Below are 16,301 nucleotides of genomic sequence, written 5' to 3'. Positions count from 1 at the left end.
ACTCCTTTTGTTATACCTGCTGACAAAGCAGATGTCTGTAATTAGGCAGGTCTCTGAGCTGGCAAACCCAGTCCCCAGTCAGTGAGACTGCTTTGACCTGTCTGCACTGGGGCAGGTGCAAATAACCCTCATGGCTCAGGAGGACTCTCGGTTAATGCTGTTGCTCGTTAAACTTCTTAGCTTGGTTTTGACATGTAACTGACTGCAAAGGTTGGGTTGTGTTTTAGTGCTCTTGCTGTTGGAGCACATGCTGCTCGAGATGGCCCTTGCAGCACATAAAACTCTGAGGGCAAACAGGGAAGTTTAGGTTACAGCAATATTTATTGCCTATGGCCTCACTCAGCTCTATTGTGAGGGAATGGTATTTAAAAGAAGAAAATGTGCTTGGCTGGCCTTTCTGCGGGTCCATGTGTAAGAAGATGCTGTCTTGGGTGAAACGGTCAGCAGGGAAGGTGGGAGGCAGCTGGCAGAGGATGGGTGTTCGAGATACCAAGAAATACTGTGATGGGCAGGAAGTTACTTTCTATTTTTGGCAGGACCCCTCGAATGCTTCCTGACTGTGAGTGGGAAAGGAGTTTACTGACCTTTTTGTGCAGCACATAAGCCTCTAAAGGCTGAGGGTGATATTCAGTGTAGGTGCGTTTCAGGGCTTCCTCTGTGAGTGTTGGATCTCATGGGGGAGGGTATAAAGTCACCAGCTTTGAACCTAATTTAGATGCTGAGTTGCTTCAGCTGCTCAGTTGGTGGCTGTGCATCTGTGTGGGAGAGCCACCCCGGACAGGGCTCCTCCTGCCTCTTGCCTGCAGCTCTGGAGGCCTGAGCCTTGCGGGGTCTGTTTCTGTTGGATACATTCAGTATTGGTGAGGAGTTGCACCCCAGTGTATCAGCAGTGTCCATGCTGAAGCCTGCATGTTCCTTTATCTGGCTTTTAGACCCATCCTAGGAGGCAGGTGCCAATATTGACACTGAAAAAGCTGTGGCCCTGAAGTTAAATTTTCTCCTGTTTGGATTTTAGCAAGCAGCAGCCATGCTCTGAATGCAGAGGAGAGCTGTGACCTTGCCCAGGAGCCAGCCCAGCCATCAGCCGTTAATTAAGGACCACGGAGGCTGTAGAGACCCTGTTCCTGGGATTATTTCTGGGCTGGTTTGTCTCAGTTGAATGCCTGCATAAATACTTGCGGCAGTAGGGCCTGGGGCTCCCCATTCCAGCTGGGCACCTTCCCTGGCAGCAGCAGCAGCCCAGTCCTGCCTGTGGACCCCCTGTTCACGCAGCATGGTGTGGTGACTGTTGTGTGGCAGAGGTGGCCATGGGACACTGGAGGCCACTGACCCCACCAGCTCCCAAGGAGCATGTCCAGGGCTCAGCTAGGCACAACCTGTGCCCCAGTGTGGTGGCCGGTGGGTCCCCAGGGAGGGCAGACTGACTGCATGCTGCTCCCTAGCTATCAGGTTTGGGGGGGGGTAGGGGTTGCCATGATCTCCTCCTCCTCCTCCTGCTTGATTTAAGCCTCTGCTGAATTCAATGGCTTGGTAATTAGCCTTGCACTGGGGTTGTCTTGTCTGATAGGAGGTAACTGGCTTATGAGACAGTTGTTCAGTCCCCTGTGACAATTCTGCAGAGCTGGGTATATTGAGCAGAACTGCTTGCAGTTGGTTTTTGGTCTTCCAGTGCCTTGGGGTGAAATGAATGAAAAAGTAAAGCTTAGAAGGGGCAGCCCCTGGGAGGTCAAGGTACGTTCAGGGTGACAGGGGCTGGTGTTCTGGCAGAAACCTCTGTACAAGACAACATTGTGCACAAAAATACATGATTTGAGAAGTTCCTTTCCGCTGGGAGCATTTAGGGGAAAAGGGAAGCGTCTGGGATGGAGATTTGCTCCTCATTTGTGTGGCAGAAGGAGAAGAGGGGGGAAAAAAATCCTTCTGGCACAGTTCTCGGCTTGCTGTTTCCTACCTGGTGCCAAGGACGAGATGTTTGTCTCGCAGGCAGCCCCGGCAGACGTCGCTGACAGCCGGAGAGTGGCCACGTGTGCTGGAGCCTGAGCCAAGAGGAAATCTCCCAGCCGCTCCGCCGTGGGCTGGGCTGGGCGGCAGGGAGGCTGCAGGGACCCGCTCGCTGCTGCACGCCCTGCCTTGGGCACGCCAGTCCCCCTCGACACAAACGTGGGGCTTTTTTAGCAGATGGCTCAAGATGGTATGGTACCTACGTGTCCTCCTAGGTGCTCTTGCATCTGGGGCACCTGCCTTCCAGGCCATCCCTGCTCAGGTGCCTGAAGGATGTGATGGCGATGAGATGGTTGATTGCTCCATCTCTACCCATGTTGTCTTCTTGTTCCTTGTGCTCCTACTTTGCTTGTTGTCTCATGTTTCATCTTCTGGTGATGTGCACTTCGGGCCCTCCTGAGCAGTGTTTGGAAGGCAGAGTGGGGTTCTGCTCCAACATAACTAAACAAAATATGGAAAATATGGATAATAGCAGTGATGGGTCCTGGCCCATGTAGGTTCCCACACCCTTCCTTACTCAGTTGCCAACTCCCCCTGAGGGGTGGCTGCTTGACAGGTGCAGAAATTGGTCCATGTTCTCCTGTCTAGTGATGCAGAGCGAGTGGAGAGGGGAAGGCAGCTGGGGCTGCTGGTAGGAGACTGAGAAACTTTGTGGGGAGAAGGAGCTGGGAGACAATGCAAGTGAAGACATCGTGTGGGAAGAGGTTGAGGCAGACAACCTTGCAGGTAGCAAGGAAGGGAGCATCTTTGCAATGCCTTTCCACCCTCAACATGAGTGATTGTGTGCCTGGTGAGGACAGGTCTCTTGGTGACTTTCTTTCCTTGTTTAATTCTTCCAGGCAGTCTGAAAGCCCAGGTAGTCTTGATCTTTCCTTGATGCAGGTTTAAAACTGCACCCACATGATTAATGTGGCATTCTGGTCCTCTTTATCAATGTACGGGTTTCCTGGGTTGTGCACCAGACATCCTCAGGAGATGCTCTGGCATGAGTAGCACCAGATCTGAAGCACCTATGGGCTTTGTGGCAGAGACTGGAACTGAAGAAACAGTGCAGGTCAGTCCAGTCCAGGCAAAGCAATACAGAGCTGCAAGGGGAGTGTTTGCAGTAAATAGCTGCATTTCTACATCACTTCTAGAGAAGTGGTAGATCATAGGAGTCTGTCTGATCCTGGCAGGAAAATGTCCAGGCAGATTCCAGCAAGGTGCTGAAGGCATCATCTACTAACTGGTTCAGCTGCTTGTTCAATGATTGGTTTAATGATTGGGGTTTTGGAGTTTGAGGGATGTCTGTGTGTGATGGAGGTGGATGGCACTGTGTGGGAAGGGATGCTGAAGGACAGGTGATAGTTTGGTCTCAGAAATGCAAAGGAGAAGGAGCTGTAGCAGCTCACAAAGGGAAAAGCAGCATTACTCCATCATCGTCATTGATGCAGGGCTCAGGGGACCAGCCAGAAGCAGACAGGGACTGCCCAGGTCCCCAGCAGGCTGGGCTGGACCCTGCAGCCCTGCTTGTCACCCACACCGTCCTGTTCCTTCCTACCGCTGCACGAAAACAAGCCATAAATAGCTGCGGGGTGGAAAGGGAAGGAACTGGATATAAGGTGAATGAGCTGATCGTAAAGCCTGAGTAATCTCTTTTTCGCATGTGCCCTGTGATGAATGAGCATTTGTTCGGGTCGGGGGAAGTGACACCTCCCCTGCCTTGGGGAGAGCAGGCAGGAGCCGGTCCCTCTGCCTGCTGTGGTGCTAGCGAGGGCTTAGCCTCCTGTTTGCAGGAGCATCCTGTCCCGGGCATCAGCCTGCTGTCACCAAACCGGAGCAATTCATAACGGCTTGGCAGCCCCTTCTGCTGCCAGAAGAGATTTACTGTCCAGTGTGGACTCATTTTAATTACTGCCAGCACTTAGGGGTCTTTATCTGTCTTCCTTTACCCATAGGGATGTTGTCAGTTTTGATAGCTAATCTGGAATTAAGCTGATGATCCATAAAGTAGGGCCACCCTTTGGCCAATAATTCCCTGCTGTCACCAGCTTCTTTGTGCTATCAGTAGAGTGACCAGGAAAACTGATTTACTGGCAGCTGAGAGCATCTCCTCTGGAGCCCCTGAAGGCAGTAAATGGGGTCCCGCTGTGCAGGTAGGCCCTGGGTGATGCACAATAGGGATTTTTCCCATTCCAAGAGATGGTATTTTGAGTGCTAGAAGTAAAGACTTAAACATTTATATAGCTGAAGAGCCACAATATAAACTCAGAGCTGCAGTTCACCCCTTTTGGCACCCATTGCCACAGCCTGGTGTGAAGCCCCGAGGGCAGTGCATGGGGAGGGCGTCCCAGGGCTGTCCCTTGCCCATCTTGCCCAGAGCAGGCAGGAGGTGCTGCCTGAGGCTTGGTCTGCTGAGTACAGCTTTAGCAGTACAAAACCTGTGACGTCTTGAAGCAGGGCAGCACGGGGAAGTGTAGGATTTGCTTTTAGGGCAGCTGATAAAACAGCTGACGTGCCCAGCTTGTTGTTTTTCCAAGCACTGAAAATGACTTTTCCAGCTCCAAAGCCTGCTTCCACTTTATTAACATTTGATTAGCGATCACTCCTTGTTGTGCTGAGCTTGAAATAGGAGTACAATTAGGAACAGGTTTCTTCTCTGCCACGTCTGTGCTGCCAAAGTGCCTCCAACTGGAAGGGCCGTAAGGAAACCACAATTTGGGTGTCCTTCTGCCCAAATGGACTCTTCTGTCCATGGGCTAATGTGGTCAGATGGGCAACGATGCCTGCCTGTGTGCACAGGCACATGAGTTCACTCTTGGAAGACAAAAGTACAGATTCTGGTATTTAGAGATATCTTAAAGATTTTAAATATCCTTATTTTTAAATGGCGACTGGTGCTCGGTTCCAGGGAACATTGAGTTTTCCTGTAATATGCGTTGTATTTTATTGACGCCAGAGAGGGGGAAAGCTCTCTAGAGCTTGGAAAGAAGCAAATGAAAATGATGCTGTTGATCTTGCATTGAGTTTCTGCTAGTGCACACTCCTGTGCCACCATGGCCCCTGTCCACAGAAAAGATAAACCAAATGGAGCTGGGAAATAGAGAAGTAGAGTGGAAGGCAGCAGTGAGTCTCATGATGAGGGTTGTTTAAATAATAAAGAAAGTATTTGCTAATAAAAGATAATTTTTTCCATGCTATTTCCAGGGCTAATAAGCAGAGGAAGTGGAGAGAATCGATTCTGCTGTTGCATACTTGTGTATGATCAGGCCACAAAATTCAAAACACATGAGTTTTCAAAAAGTCCAACAACTTCAGCCTTTTAAAATGGGTTCCTTTCCCTGATTCTTGCTTGTGATCAGATAATGACCTTCGTAAGTAAAACAACCCCAGCTGTATTTCATAATGGGAATATACTTCTGTACATTGTAATGAGCTGTTAACAGGGAACAGTATCGTGTGAAAATCTGCATGTTTCCCATGATGCTGCCCTGACTTAAAAGCCACCCATAAATTTTTTGGTATCGCAGATTTCAAGGTCAGTATTGACTATAAGATCTCATTTTTCTCTCCCAAAACCAATGTTTTCAGCAGGCTGGAATTTAAAATAGAAAAACCTGACATGTTGGGAATCTCAGGAATTGTGTGGGAAGTACTGCAGCATCTGTGTCGGGTACCTGAAAGCACGTGGCCGGAGCGGGCGGCTTGCGCAGCAGCAAGGGGAAATAACACCTTTGCTCCTCCAGAGCTCTTTCTTACCAAGGCTCCTGAAGAAAGGCATCCCAAGTTTTGCGGGCGTTCAGGAGTTGGTGGGTTTGGTTGAGTTTTGAGAGGTTTCTAGCAGAGCCAGGGGCTGGTTGTTGCTGCTGGGTTGAGTTCCCAGGGTCCCCTTCATGGACACATGGCTGGGAATCCGGAGGAGTTCTGCACTGAGACACTTTTTCTGGTGGATGTGAATACTTGATTATTAAGTGTATGTTACAATTCTGAATATTATTTTAGCTGCAAGTTCAGTCTCCATTCTCTCCAGCTTTTTAGGTTTGATCGTATTCCAGAGGCTTACTAAAAACATGCAAAGAATTTCAGCAAAACTCTATGGAACACTTTTATTAAATTCTTTCAGTCATGCAAGCTAAATTAAATGACAGCTCTGTCCACCAAAAGATTACAAATATTAATCAGACTTCTCCCATAAACTCATGAAGGAATTAAATGCTTTTGTAAAAGTCTTCTATTCGCCTTAATATCTGTTAAGTTGTTCTCTTCACTTTACGTATTTTTTGAAGTATGTTGAAAGGGATGATTTCTGCCCTGAAGAAGCACAGTGCTTGTAGCTCACTGCCGATATTTTATCTGAATTTGTGGGCAGAATTTTCGGTATTGCTCAAATCGATATTTGCAATACCGCAGGCATAGTTTCCAAAAGGAGAGAACAGCTATTAAACTGCAGTCCAAGAAACACAATGCTGATTTCTTTTCAGAGAAGGGAGATTAATGATAAAAAGTATGTTGCAGCTCTCACTGTTTATGTTAAAATTGGAAAAACAAGACCAGGTGGCTCAGTGGGCTGGTGGGATGGTGAGCTCTGAGTAAAGTGGTTGTAAAGAATGAGGAGTTATAAAGATTTCAACATACAGTGGCCCGTCCAAATCCAGCTGAGTCATTACCCCATGTTGCTGCATCTGTTTTTGTCTGGTCACTGTATGGTTATGAATAATTGTGTAAATCACGCTGGGATGCCCTGGGGAGCTTTCCTTGCAGAAAGGCTTGGCGCACGGTTCTCATCTGCCTTGTTTTTTAAGCTGTAGGGAGACCACAGGAAAAGCCAAACAACAAAGATGTATATGGGGACCAGCCGGGCTGCCCGGCATCCCTCGTGCCGATGCCCCGGCGGCCGATGCGGCAGCGGAGGTACAGCGACACCACCCCTGCCCTTCCCATCCTCAGGGTCGTGGTTTAAAAGGGATGAGACTGGAAATAAAGCTGATGCACCTCTGAGCTGATGGAGCTTGTAGTTCGAGGCAAAGGCTGTGGCCCACGTGTTTCCTGCCATGGTGGTCTTTTCCAACCTAAATGATTCTGTGATTCTCTGGTGGTTGTGCAGATGGGAGATGAGTGCCCTGCAGACACCTCAGAGATGCGTGTGTGTGGATTCCCACAATTAGTGTTCTAGTTTACATCGGGTACATTATAGTGTATTTTTGCCATTATGGTTTAGCAAAGAAGAGTAGATACGACTCTAAACTCTTACAGCTGGATGAATTGTGATTAAGTTAAAGCCATCTCACCATTACATACTACTTTAGCATTCACCCAACTATGTATTTTTCTGGCTCTTACCATAGGCTTTAAACCACAGGACATGAATAAACTGTAATGTTAGGGTACAGTCAGCTCCACTTGCTATTTAAGGATGGGCAATCTATGTTCAGTCCACCAAATATAATTCCATAAAGTGTGCAGACCATGGGGGAGGTTGTGTAATGGTTGATGAGTGGGACTGTGGCTGCTGCTCCAGCCAAAGCCAAGGCATCTGACAGTGCTCCTGGGTCTGGATGCACCAATGAAGCCGGGTGGGATTTCCACCCCACACCAGGTCTCCTGCTAATGGTACCAGTAGGTTTTGTGTCATGGGCTTCATATCTCCCAGAGACAGCTGTAAAATTTGACTCGCTGAACCTCCCTGTGGTTCTCAGCAGCTGGGGAGCGCGTGGCCAAGGATGGAGCTTATGTCCTGGAAAAAGAAGGAACAGCGTGGCGCAGGGATGTCACGTTCACTCAAACCAAAGTTGGTGCCCGCACGGTGTTTCTCAGAAAGTTCCTGTTTTATTGTGGCTACAAAGGCAGAGAAATTAAGCTGCTAATTTATGCCTGCCAAGAAAAAAGTAGTAATACAAGAAATGCTCAGTAATTTTAATGTTTGAAAACACACAATTGAAAAATCCTGATTTTCCCCTGCCTCCCCGCTGAGCTTATTAAATCTGAAAATATCCCAAAGCTTAATTCTCTCCGCCAGAAAGTTCCTGTGCTGTTTTGGGTGAGTAATGAAAGTTGTGCCGCTGAGCTGCGCGGTGGGGTCCCGGCTGCCTTGCTCCATGCTGTGGATGCAGAGGAGTGAGCATCCTGCTGCTGAGCGGTCACAGTGCCCTTCCACCTTTGGGCTTGGATTTTTAGCAATGGTGCACTGGGGCAGTGGGTTCGAACTGGTGCGTGTCGTAATTTGTGTGGGAGACCCTCCTTCCACCTTGAGCTGATATACTCTGTGCTGAGGACTGCTGTTAGCTGTGGGCTTCGTTTGGAGGAGAGAAAACAAGTGAGGGTGTAAAGGCTTGAGCAGTCGGTGTGTTCAGTTCCTGTGCAAGTTCTTCCCCATGCAACCCCCAGCGCTGCATTTCCCTTGTTGGTTGGCTGTTTGGTTTTGTTTTTTTTGTGGTTACATCATATTCTGGGGAAGGCCTGTAAATGTCTAAATAAAATAAAATACCTGAAAAGTGAACTTAAGACAGTCAGAGCAAAAGCCTCTTGAAGGCCATGGAAACACATCCCTTGAGTTTTGGGAACATGAGCTGTGTTTTACCTCCTCCCGTGGATGCAGGACCCAGCACGGCTGTCACGCCAGGCAGACTTTTGTATGTGCCGGGGAGCGGTTTGCTGCATTGTTTGATGCAGTCGGGGAACCCAAAGGGGTCTCACATTGAGCCATTTGTTTTTCATTACATTATGCTCCTCTAATATAAACACTAAGTTATGTGGACATTGCCGTGGACAGAGCAAGCCAGATGCCAAAAGCATTCCTCCAAGGCTGTATAAACTTCAGCAGCTAAATATTTCAGAAACTGTTTTCTAAGGCTAGCTTAATAGTTTAAAAATATAACCTAGATTCCAGATATTAAAAAATGCCTTGAAAGGCACGCATATTGCTGCAATAGATGGAGCTAACTAAACCCCTGAAGTATGCGGAAAGCTCCCATTTTGCAATATCTTCTTTGTTACTTATCCTTTTTTTTTTTTTTTTTTTTTTTTTTGAAGGCTTTTAACAGCGGAGTGGTAGTGATAGAAATTTTCAGCATATATTAACCGGCTGACTCATACTTTTTCAAAGTGGATCTGGGTTTATGATGAAATAGCTGGCTGCTTTCAGCAACAGCAAAATCGGAAAAGTCAGCAGGAAAAGGAAGCCGATAGCTTAAAACGTGTCTAATCCCTCTGTGTGCTGTGAGGGGGCAGCGTGGGGAGCTCCCACCCGTCATTTGGAAAGCAGTCCTGACCTCGTGCTCAGTGGAGGTATTCGAGACCCCTCTCAGAGATGTGCAACCTGCCGCTGTTAGTTAGGACTCGGCTTTAAAACACCCTTTAAAAGATCATTTTGTTGTGTTGCTTGTCTGTCCCACAAACTTCCACTAGCATCCTATGCAATTCAAGAGTAAGGAATGAGATTTTTAGGTTAATTTTGTGGGGCACCATACATAGCCGAGAGATCTGCCTTTTTGTTTCACATGCTTACTCCTCAGATGGGAGATAGTCCCTGAAAAGCAGTGAGAATCCCTGAACAAAATTTCCTCTTGCTGCTATTTTTTGCCCAGTCTGGCCTTACTCTGGACACGTGTTTTGTAGCTCTCTCCTGAGCTTTGGTGGCACTGGGGTCTCACAGGGCTGCTAGACATGTTCCAGCTCATGCGATGCTCTCTGGGGAGAGGCTGAAGGGCAGAGTTACTCAGTGTGTTGTTTCTTTCATTGAGATTTTGTGTGCAGCTTTGTCCACCAATGAAGCAGCTCATTGGTGCTTTGGCATGAGGAGCACGGTGGGGTCCTGCACCGCTGTCCTGGCTCCGCTGAGCCCCGTTCCCCTCTTGTCACCCAATCCCCCTGTGAGCATGAGATGAAGAGGGAGGGAGGGTGGAGAGAAGCTGTTGAATGACTGTGGCACCTCGTGTCTTTCAGCTGCTCAAAGGGATGGCTTTGGCTCACCGAAGAGCTCCAGGCAAAACCTCAGAGGAGGAGGAGGAGAGCGGAGACTGCGATGATGAAGATGCCTGTGGTGGAGGCTCTGGGGATGGAGAGCTGCGAGTGAGGAACCAGCTCCGGTTCTTAGCAGGTGATGGGGACGGTGCTCCCACAGTGGCTGATGCTCTGTGGATTGTAGGTCATGGCAGTGGTGCAGGGAGCTGCTCTCTGGGATCTGCTCAGGTCCGCTTGCTGCAGGCACCACCGATGTCTCCACAGGCACAGCCCAGTGGCTGTTGATGCCCAGCACTGTGCTGGCTGGCCTTGGTGCCAGCTGAGGCAGCAGCTGGAGAACAAATGCTGCTGCTTTTCCACATCAGTTTTGCAGGGATGTGTTGAGGGCAACCCATGGGAGAGGGTTCAAGACAGGTTGCAAACCTGCTGTAGGTCCCAGAGTCACCCTCTTCTTCCCACTTCTGCCCCTACTCATGAGCTTAGAGATGAGCTTTTTGGCTTTTTGGAGGGCATTAGAAAGTCAGTAAGAATTGTTTGACTGCAGCAGATGATGGTTATTTCTGATCTAGGCTTTGGAAACCTGTGGTATTTTTTACAAATAAGTCAGGCTCATTTTGCAGAAGTAATTTAGGTACTCGAGAGCCTGAAACGGCATTGTTTGCCCGTACAAGTCACGTCGTTTGTTGCTTTGAAAATGACCATGAGGCACTCCTAGTACTTCAAGGCTACATTATTAATAAGGTAGTCCCTGGTTACCCATCAGGAGGAGAAAGCGAAGGATTGGTTTCAACTTGGACAGTCACACATGCTGTTGGCATGTGCCTTCTCCCTGACCCACTACCCACTGTCATCCTACTTGTGGCTCCATGGAGCTCAGCAGCATCATCTGCCTCACTCGTGTGAACAAGGCCAGGCTGTTAGAGGCTGCGTCCGCTGTGGATGAGCTGGACATGGGTCTGCAGGCTGGAGGCTTGGCCCAGTTAATGCTGGTTCCAGTGCTATGTGGTGCCCTTCGAGGGACCAGACAACTGAACCTGGATAAAATCAGCTTTACAGCTTTGAAGTTTAAGAGGCAAATTTGGTCTCTTAAACGAAGGACAGATGTTTATAAATTCCCTTCTATTGGTCTGGGATAATTAAAATATCCGTAATGAAGTGAGAGCTGAAATATTAAATGCCAGTTTCATATCAAAGATTATTGACACATTATGTAAAATATATAAAATACATATATTCAAATATCAGGTAAGGGAAAGAAAAGAGTTTTTAAGTCCTCCAATCCAAGTTTGAAAGACAAATACAGAATTCGGAGAAGGATAAAATGTACTTTACTTCATCCAAGATCTAAATATCAAAGTGTACGTTGAAATACAGGTGATCCACATCGTCCCGAATCGAGATCAGAGATAATGTGTTTCATTTTCCATGATCTTTGTGTCACACCTTTATGCTATTTTTAATGTTTCTAATTTCCTCTTGTAGCCTTCCCCATAATATTATCAGTGATCTCTGAAGCTGGGTGTATTATCCTTTCATCCTTTTTCTGTCTCTCTAGGCTAGTTTAATCACTCTATTGATCTCCCCAACAACCTGCCTGTCTAACAATTTAGATCTCTCTTGTCACTGTGGTACAAGAACATGTAGTAGGAAAAGAGTAGGAAAACCTCTGCTACTCTGCTGGAGGGTGTTTGCTGCTGCCTTTGGTACAGGATGGGTAAATATTAACTTTAAAGCAGCTGTGGCTTTGGGGCAGTGTGTTCCTGGCAGGTTAAGTCTTTCAGGTTGCTGAGAGTGTGAAGTTTCTCCAACACAGCTTTTAGGCGCTGACTGGCCTTGGAGGACATGAGCTGTGCCATCAGCGTGGCCAAGGAGACTTTCTGGTTCTTCCTTGCTTGCCCATGCTGTAATGCTCTTTCTTTTGTGTTTTGCTTCAGAGCAGGAAGGAGAAGCTGATCTAAGTGACAGAATCCTATTTGGTTGGTATTGGATATAAACTGTGACTCTGTGCAAGTTTTATGTTGGAAAGAAGCCCAGGAAAAGTTGCTGATGGTGTGGAAATACTCACTTTCAGCATTTTTGAGAATGATATTTCTTTGTACTTTGAAATGGTATTTTTCAATTATTTTTTTCCCATCGTATCATATCACATGTACATAGCACAAAATAAAAGGGACCAGAAACCATTCCACATTCCTCCCCTCCTTTCCACAAATTCTAAATTTTAGGTTAGTATGCTGATTTGAAATGATGCCAGGCTTTCAAATCTGGAAATGGTTTACAAAATGAACTTTTACATTTAGTGTGGCTTTATCTTTCTTCTTCCCAAGGTGGTTACACCATAATAGAGGCAGAAAGGACTGGGAGTGGCTGGGGTTGAGTTACTGACTCCCTAGTTTTATCCTGTGCGCGATGCTCTGCAGTGTTAGGGCAGGAGCATGGTTGGATGGCTGGGAGGGGAGGTCTGAGTTGTAGCACAGTGTCCAAACCCAAAAACCACCTCCAAGCATGTCTGAGTGCCTCTTCTGACCCTCAGAGGTTTGCAGTCGGGGAACACAGTTTGGGTGCTTTGTTTTCCTTTTCTTAGAGTCTTTATTCAGTTTAGGAGGAAATTTCCTTGGCCCTGTGATGGCAGTGGAGATCTCCTTTACAAAGGGTTTCCCAAGCATGCAGGTGGACTTGATGATGCCTTGGGGAAGAGGACAGGTGGGTGCCTCAGGCTGGCACTGAGTTTGGCCATCAGCTGAGTGAAAATGTTGGCAGTTTGTCACCTCTGTGGTCTTTGCATCTCTTGGATGCAGTGTGATTTTTCTCCTGCTCCCTGGTGTGGGTGCTGCTGGTCCTGCCAGCTAACTGCAAACAGCTGCTCGGTACTGGCCTCACTAAGATGTCCCCTCAGAAGGTCTTGAAAATGTGGAGATGAAAAAAGAGGGGGGAAAAAAAAAAGTCAGCCTCAAATACAGACTAGTTTTGATTTATCGCCTGTTGTATAAAATGTAACCTTTGTTTCCTATTTATAATGAGCCTGTAATAACTGGACAGTCAACTTAAACTTTAATGATTTAAACATACTTGTAAACTGTCAAGTCAAAAGTTTGTGAGTGACTATAAACATATGTTGGTGAGCCCTATATGCTAATAAATTCATTATTATGTTGCCCCAGTGGGAAACACAGAGATGGCAGGCTTTTTTTTATGATAGGTCTTTTATTGTTTGTCACATCTGCAACACATTAAGGATTTTGAAGGCAGATAATGTTTACAATAAGGGGGAGGACTGAAAACCTCCCAGCTTAGAGAAGAGTGCATCCTGTTTGTCAATGGAGTAACTGTGGAGCCAGCACCCTGGCCATGCAGCTCTAAAAATAGAGCTGTGTACATACACATATTTATGCCACACCAGTGGCAAATCATTCTTGCAAATAAATTATAGTATTTTCCCCCAAATTATGAGTCAGTGCAAATATCTTCCAGGCTATACGACGCAAACGTGTGCTCGCACCCCACTGGGATTGGTCATCCTTGCATCGGGCACCCAAAGCAAACAGAGCCCCAGGGTGGCTGGCGCTTCGCTGCCGCTCCAGCCAGCCACCCACTAATTAGCTCACCTCCGGCATTCTCGCTCGAGATGCCACTTATAACTGACGAGCTCATTGCCAGGAAGCCTGAAAATAAAACATGGGTGCTGGAGAGGCTCCTGTGCTGGGCAGGCAGCTTTAGCAGGCACTAGGGAAGAGGTGGTGCAGGCTTCTTGGGGGATTGCAAAGGTGGTGTAGTGCAGCTCACCTGTGCGGGGATGCTGTGCCTCTGGGCATCTCACAGGCTTTGCCAGGAGGAAAAAATCCCTTTTAGTGGCTGGAGCATCACCCGGGGTATGTTCTGAGGGATCCAGCAATTGGGGCAGAGGGGGTGTGGGAGGACGAGAGGAGGATTTACCCTTCCAAAATATCTGTGTTAGGCAGTAACAAAAGTTGTCTTGGGAACAGATGGATTTGGCAGAATTAAGTAGAAATAGTTTGTCCTGGGAAGGGAAGTTGGCCTCATCCCATGAGATAATGTAAGGATAGATGTGTGCAATAAAGATATATAAAGATGGCTCTGCAAGTTTGTGTAAAACAGCTCCCCTGACTGGTTGTTCCTGCTGCATAACCTGCAGTCAGTTTTACCTTTCTGCTGTCCCTTGGTTATCTTGAGGGGGGAATTTGTGGCTGGAGCCCCCGGGAAGCCCCACGTTTTCCCGCACCCTGCCCCTTTGCTGCCCCAGCTGCCGCCGCGTGCTGCCAGACCAGCCAGGTGGGCTGGATTCTGCGCGGGTTTCCAGCAATCCACTCCGTACCCCGGCGCTGGATGAAAGTCAAGATCAGCACAGTCTGTCCCTTGACTAACTCAGATCTGTAACTCTTTAATAGCTTCTGGCTTGCTTTGCCACTGATTTATCCTCTTAGCGGGGTTTTTTCGAGTGCTCTCCTCAAATTGCAGGCTTGAACATCACCTCTGGGCTGCCTGAGAGTGGTCTCTTCCCAGGTGGAAAAGCCGTTTGCTGGTAACCTCTTTATACATGTTACAAAGGTGTTGTCGCTTCCAAACGGGAATATTGACCCGTTGCGGAGCGGGTGATGTCTCTGGCAGCCACCTTCCTAGAGAGAAGGGGGTGCTGTGTTCGTGTGACCGGGCCCTGCCTGGGCACAGAGCGGGACCCCCAGGTTTCCTGCCTTGCACCATGTTTTTGGAAGCTGCTCTGAACCCCTGTGAGTTGCAAATTTCATCCTATTCTGCTTTTAAACATCTCCAAATGTTTTGGAGGTCTCAGTGCTGAGATGTCATTCCTACGGCTCAGCCTCTGGTGACCTTCCTCTTGTCACCCCATTTCCTCCCAGGTTTATTTCTGGAGGTGCTGTCAATCTGAGCTCCTTCTACCCCCCTGCAGTGGCAGGGAACAGGAGATGCTGCTGCCACGATGACATTTGAATTGTTTTTTCATGGGGTGCAAAGGCTGCTCATTTTGGGGAGCAAAACCGGTGGGTTCCTCTGCTGAGGCGGTGGCTGTGTGTGGCAGCGTGGGAGGCCAGGTGGGTCACATTGGGTGCAGCCCTCTTGGTTTCTGCAGCCCGTTCCTGCGGGAAAGTTTCCTTGGAAGCATTTGTGCTGGTAAAAGGGATGTTCCCAACCTGAAAGGAGTGATCAGAGTCTGCTGGGGCTCACTCTGCATGTGCTGGGAGACAGACCAACAGCAGTTAAAATATTTACAAGATCATGTCTTCCCATCCTTTATCATGGTGATTGCTTCTCTGCAAATGCCTTCAGGGTGCCCATATCTAAGCAGCTACTATCTCCTGATACTGCTCTGCTCTATTTAGTGCTGGGTCTTGGGATGTTTATCTGTCTGCTGAGGAAGATTGTTTTCAAATACCTGATTGACTTTTAAAATACTCCTTCCACAGGTGGAAAATCTCTCCATCCGTGTGGATTTTGCTGACAGTGTGGGGCCACGTGGCTGTTGTGCCTTTCTGCTGTACAGCCTGCAGGCTTGGATTGTCCTACTGAAAAATATCATGCGTACAATATCGGTATTTATTGTATGTGGCTCTGCTCAGCCTCCTAGCAGAGGTGTCCTGTCCTTGGCTTACACAGCAGGGTGTGAGCTGTGTAGGTTTGATGCAGCATCCTTCTACTGTTTTTTCATATTCTGCTAAAAGCTTTAAGACTTTTTACTAAATTTTTGTAGCAACAACTTTTTTTTTTAACTTTTTTTTCCAAAGAGGGTGCTGTTGAATGCTGAACTGAAGCAAGGATAGCAGAAATGTACTGTTGTACAAGACATTCATCCTGTCCCAGAGTGAAAAAATGACAAGGCCAGACGTCAGCTAGATTATCCTGATGGAAGAGCTGGAATTATACCAACTAAAACAGTGCAATAGCTTGATTATTGCTTTTATATTTCAAGTGTTTGTGTTTGTTGAAATTTCTCCTTTTAATGAAGATTTGGTTGAAAGTCAAGAATTCTTTGTCACTGTCCAAATACAATCTAGAAGATGGAGAGGGAGTCACATGTAGCAGTTGGCCGAAGCTCTAATTGAGTGACAAGTTCATTAATTCACTTTTGACATCAGCAAAAATTATTTTTTTAATTGACAGACTGGGAAAATTATTGGTGTCTTTCAGAGATGGGCTTGTTTGTAGTATCCTTCAGCTGGCTGTTTGTGCTGCTGTGACTCAGTTTGTACACGATGTATAAATTTTGAAGGGTTCTTGAAACTTTTGTGCTGTGAGTTCCTACAAAGAAACATGAAGTCCACAACTGAAGAACCAGAAATTTGTCTAGCAGAATCAATTTGCACTTTGAGAAAAGCCACATATATGTGAAA

General features: G+C 47.3%; 1 protein-coding gene across 1 annotated transcript in view; it reads left to right on the top strand.

Moving 5' to 3' along the window:
* The window catches only part of GPC3 (glypican 3), a 141,112-nt gene that overhangs the window by 102,461 nt on the left and 22,350 nt on the right, over nt 1-16,301 (top strand). The window contains exon 7 of the mRNA XM_026848867.1: nt 9,922-10,075. Within this exon, the coding sequence (XP_026704668.1) occupies nt 9,922-10,075 (154 nt within the window). The remainder of the gene's footprint in view (nt 1-9,921; nt 10,076-16,301) is intronic.

This window comes from Athene cunicularia, assembly GCF_003259725.1.
Source record: "Athene cunicularia isolate RWA chromosome 4 unlocalized genomic scaffold, athCun1 chr4_part3, whole genome shotgun sequence".
NCBI classification, from domain to species: domain Eukaryota; kingdom Metazoa; phylum Chordata; class Aves; order Strigiformes; family Strigidae; genus Athene; species Athene cunicularia.
Note: the sequence above shows the minus strand (reverse complement) of the source record. Positions and strands in the feature narration are given on the sequence as shown.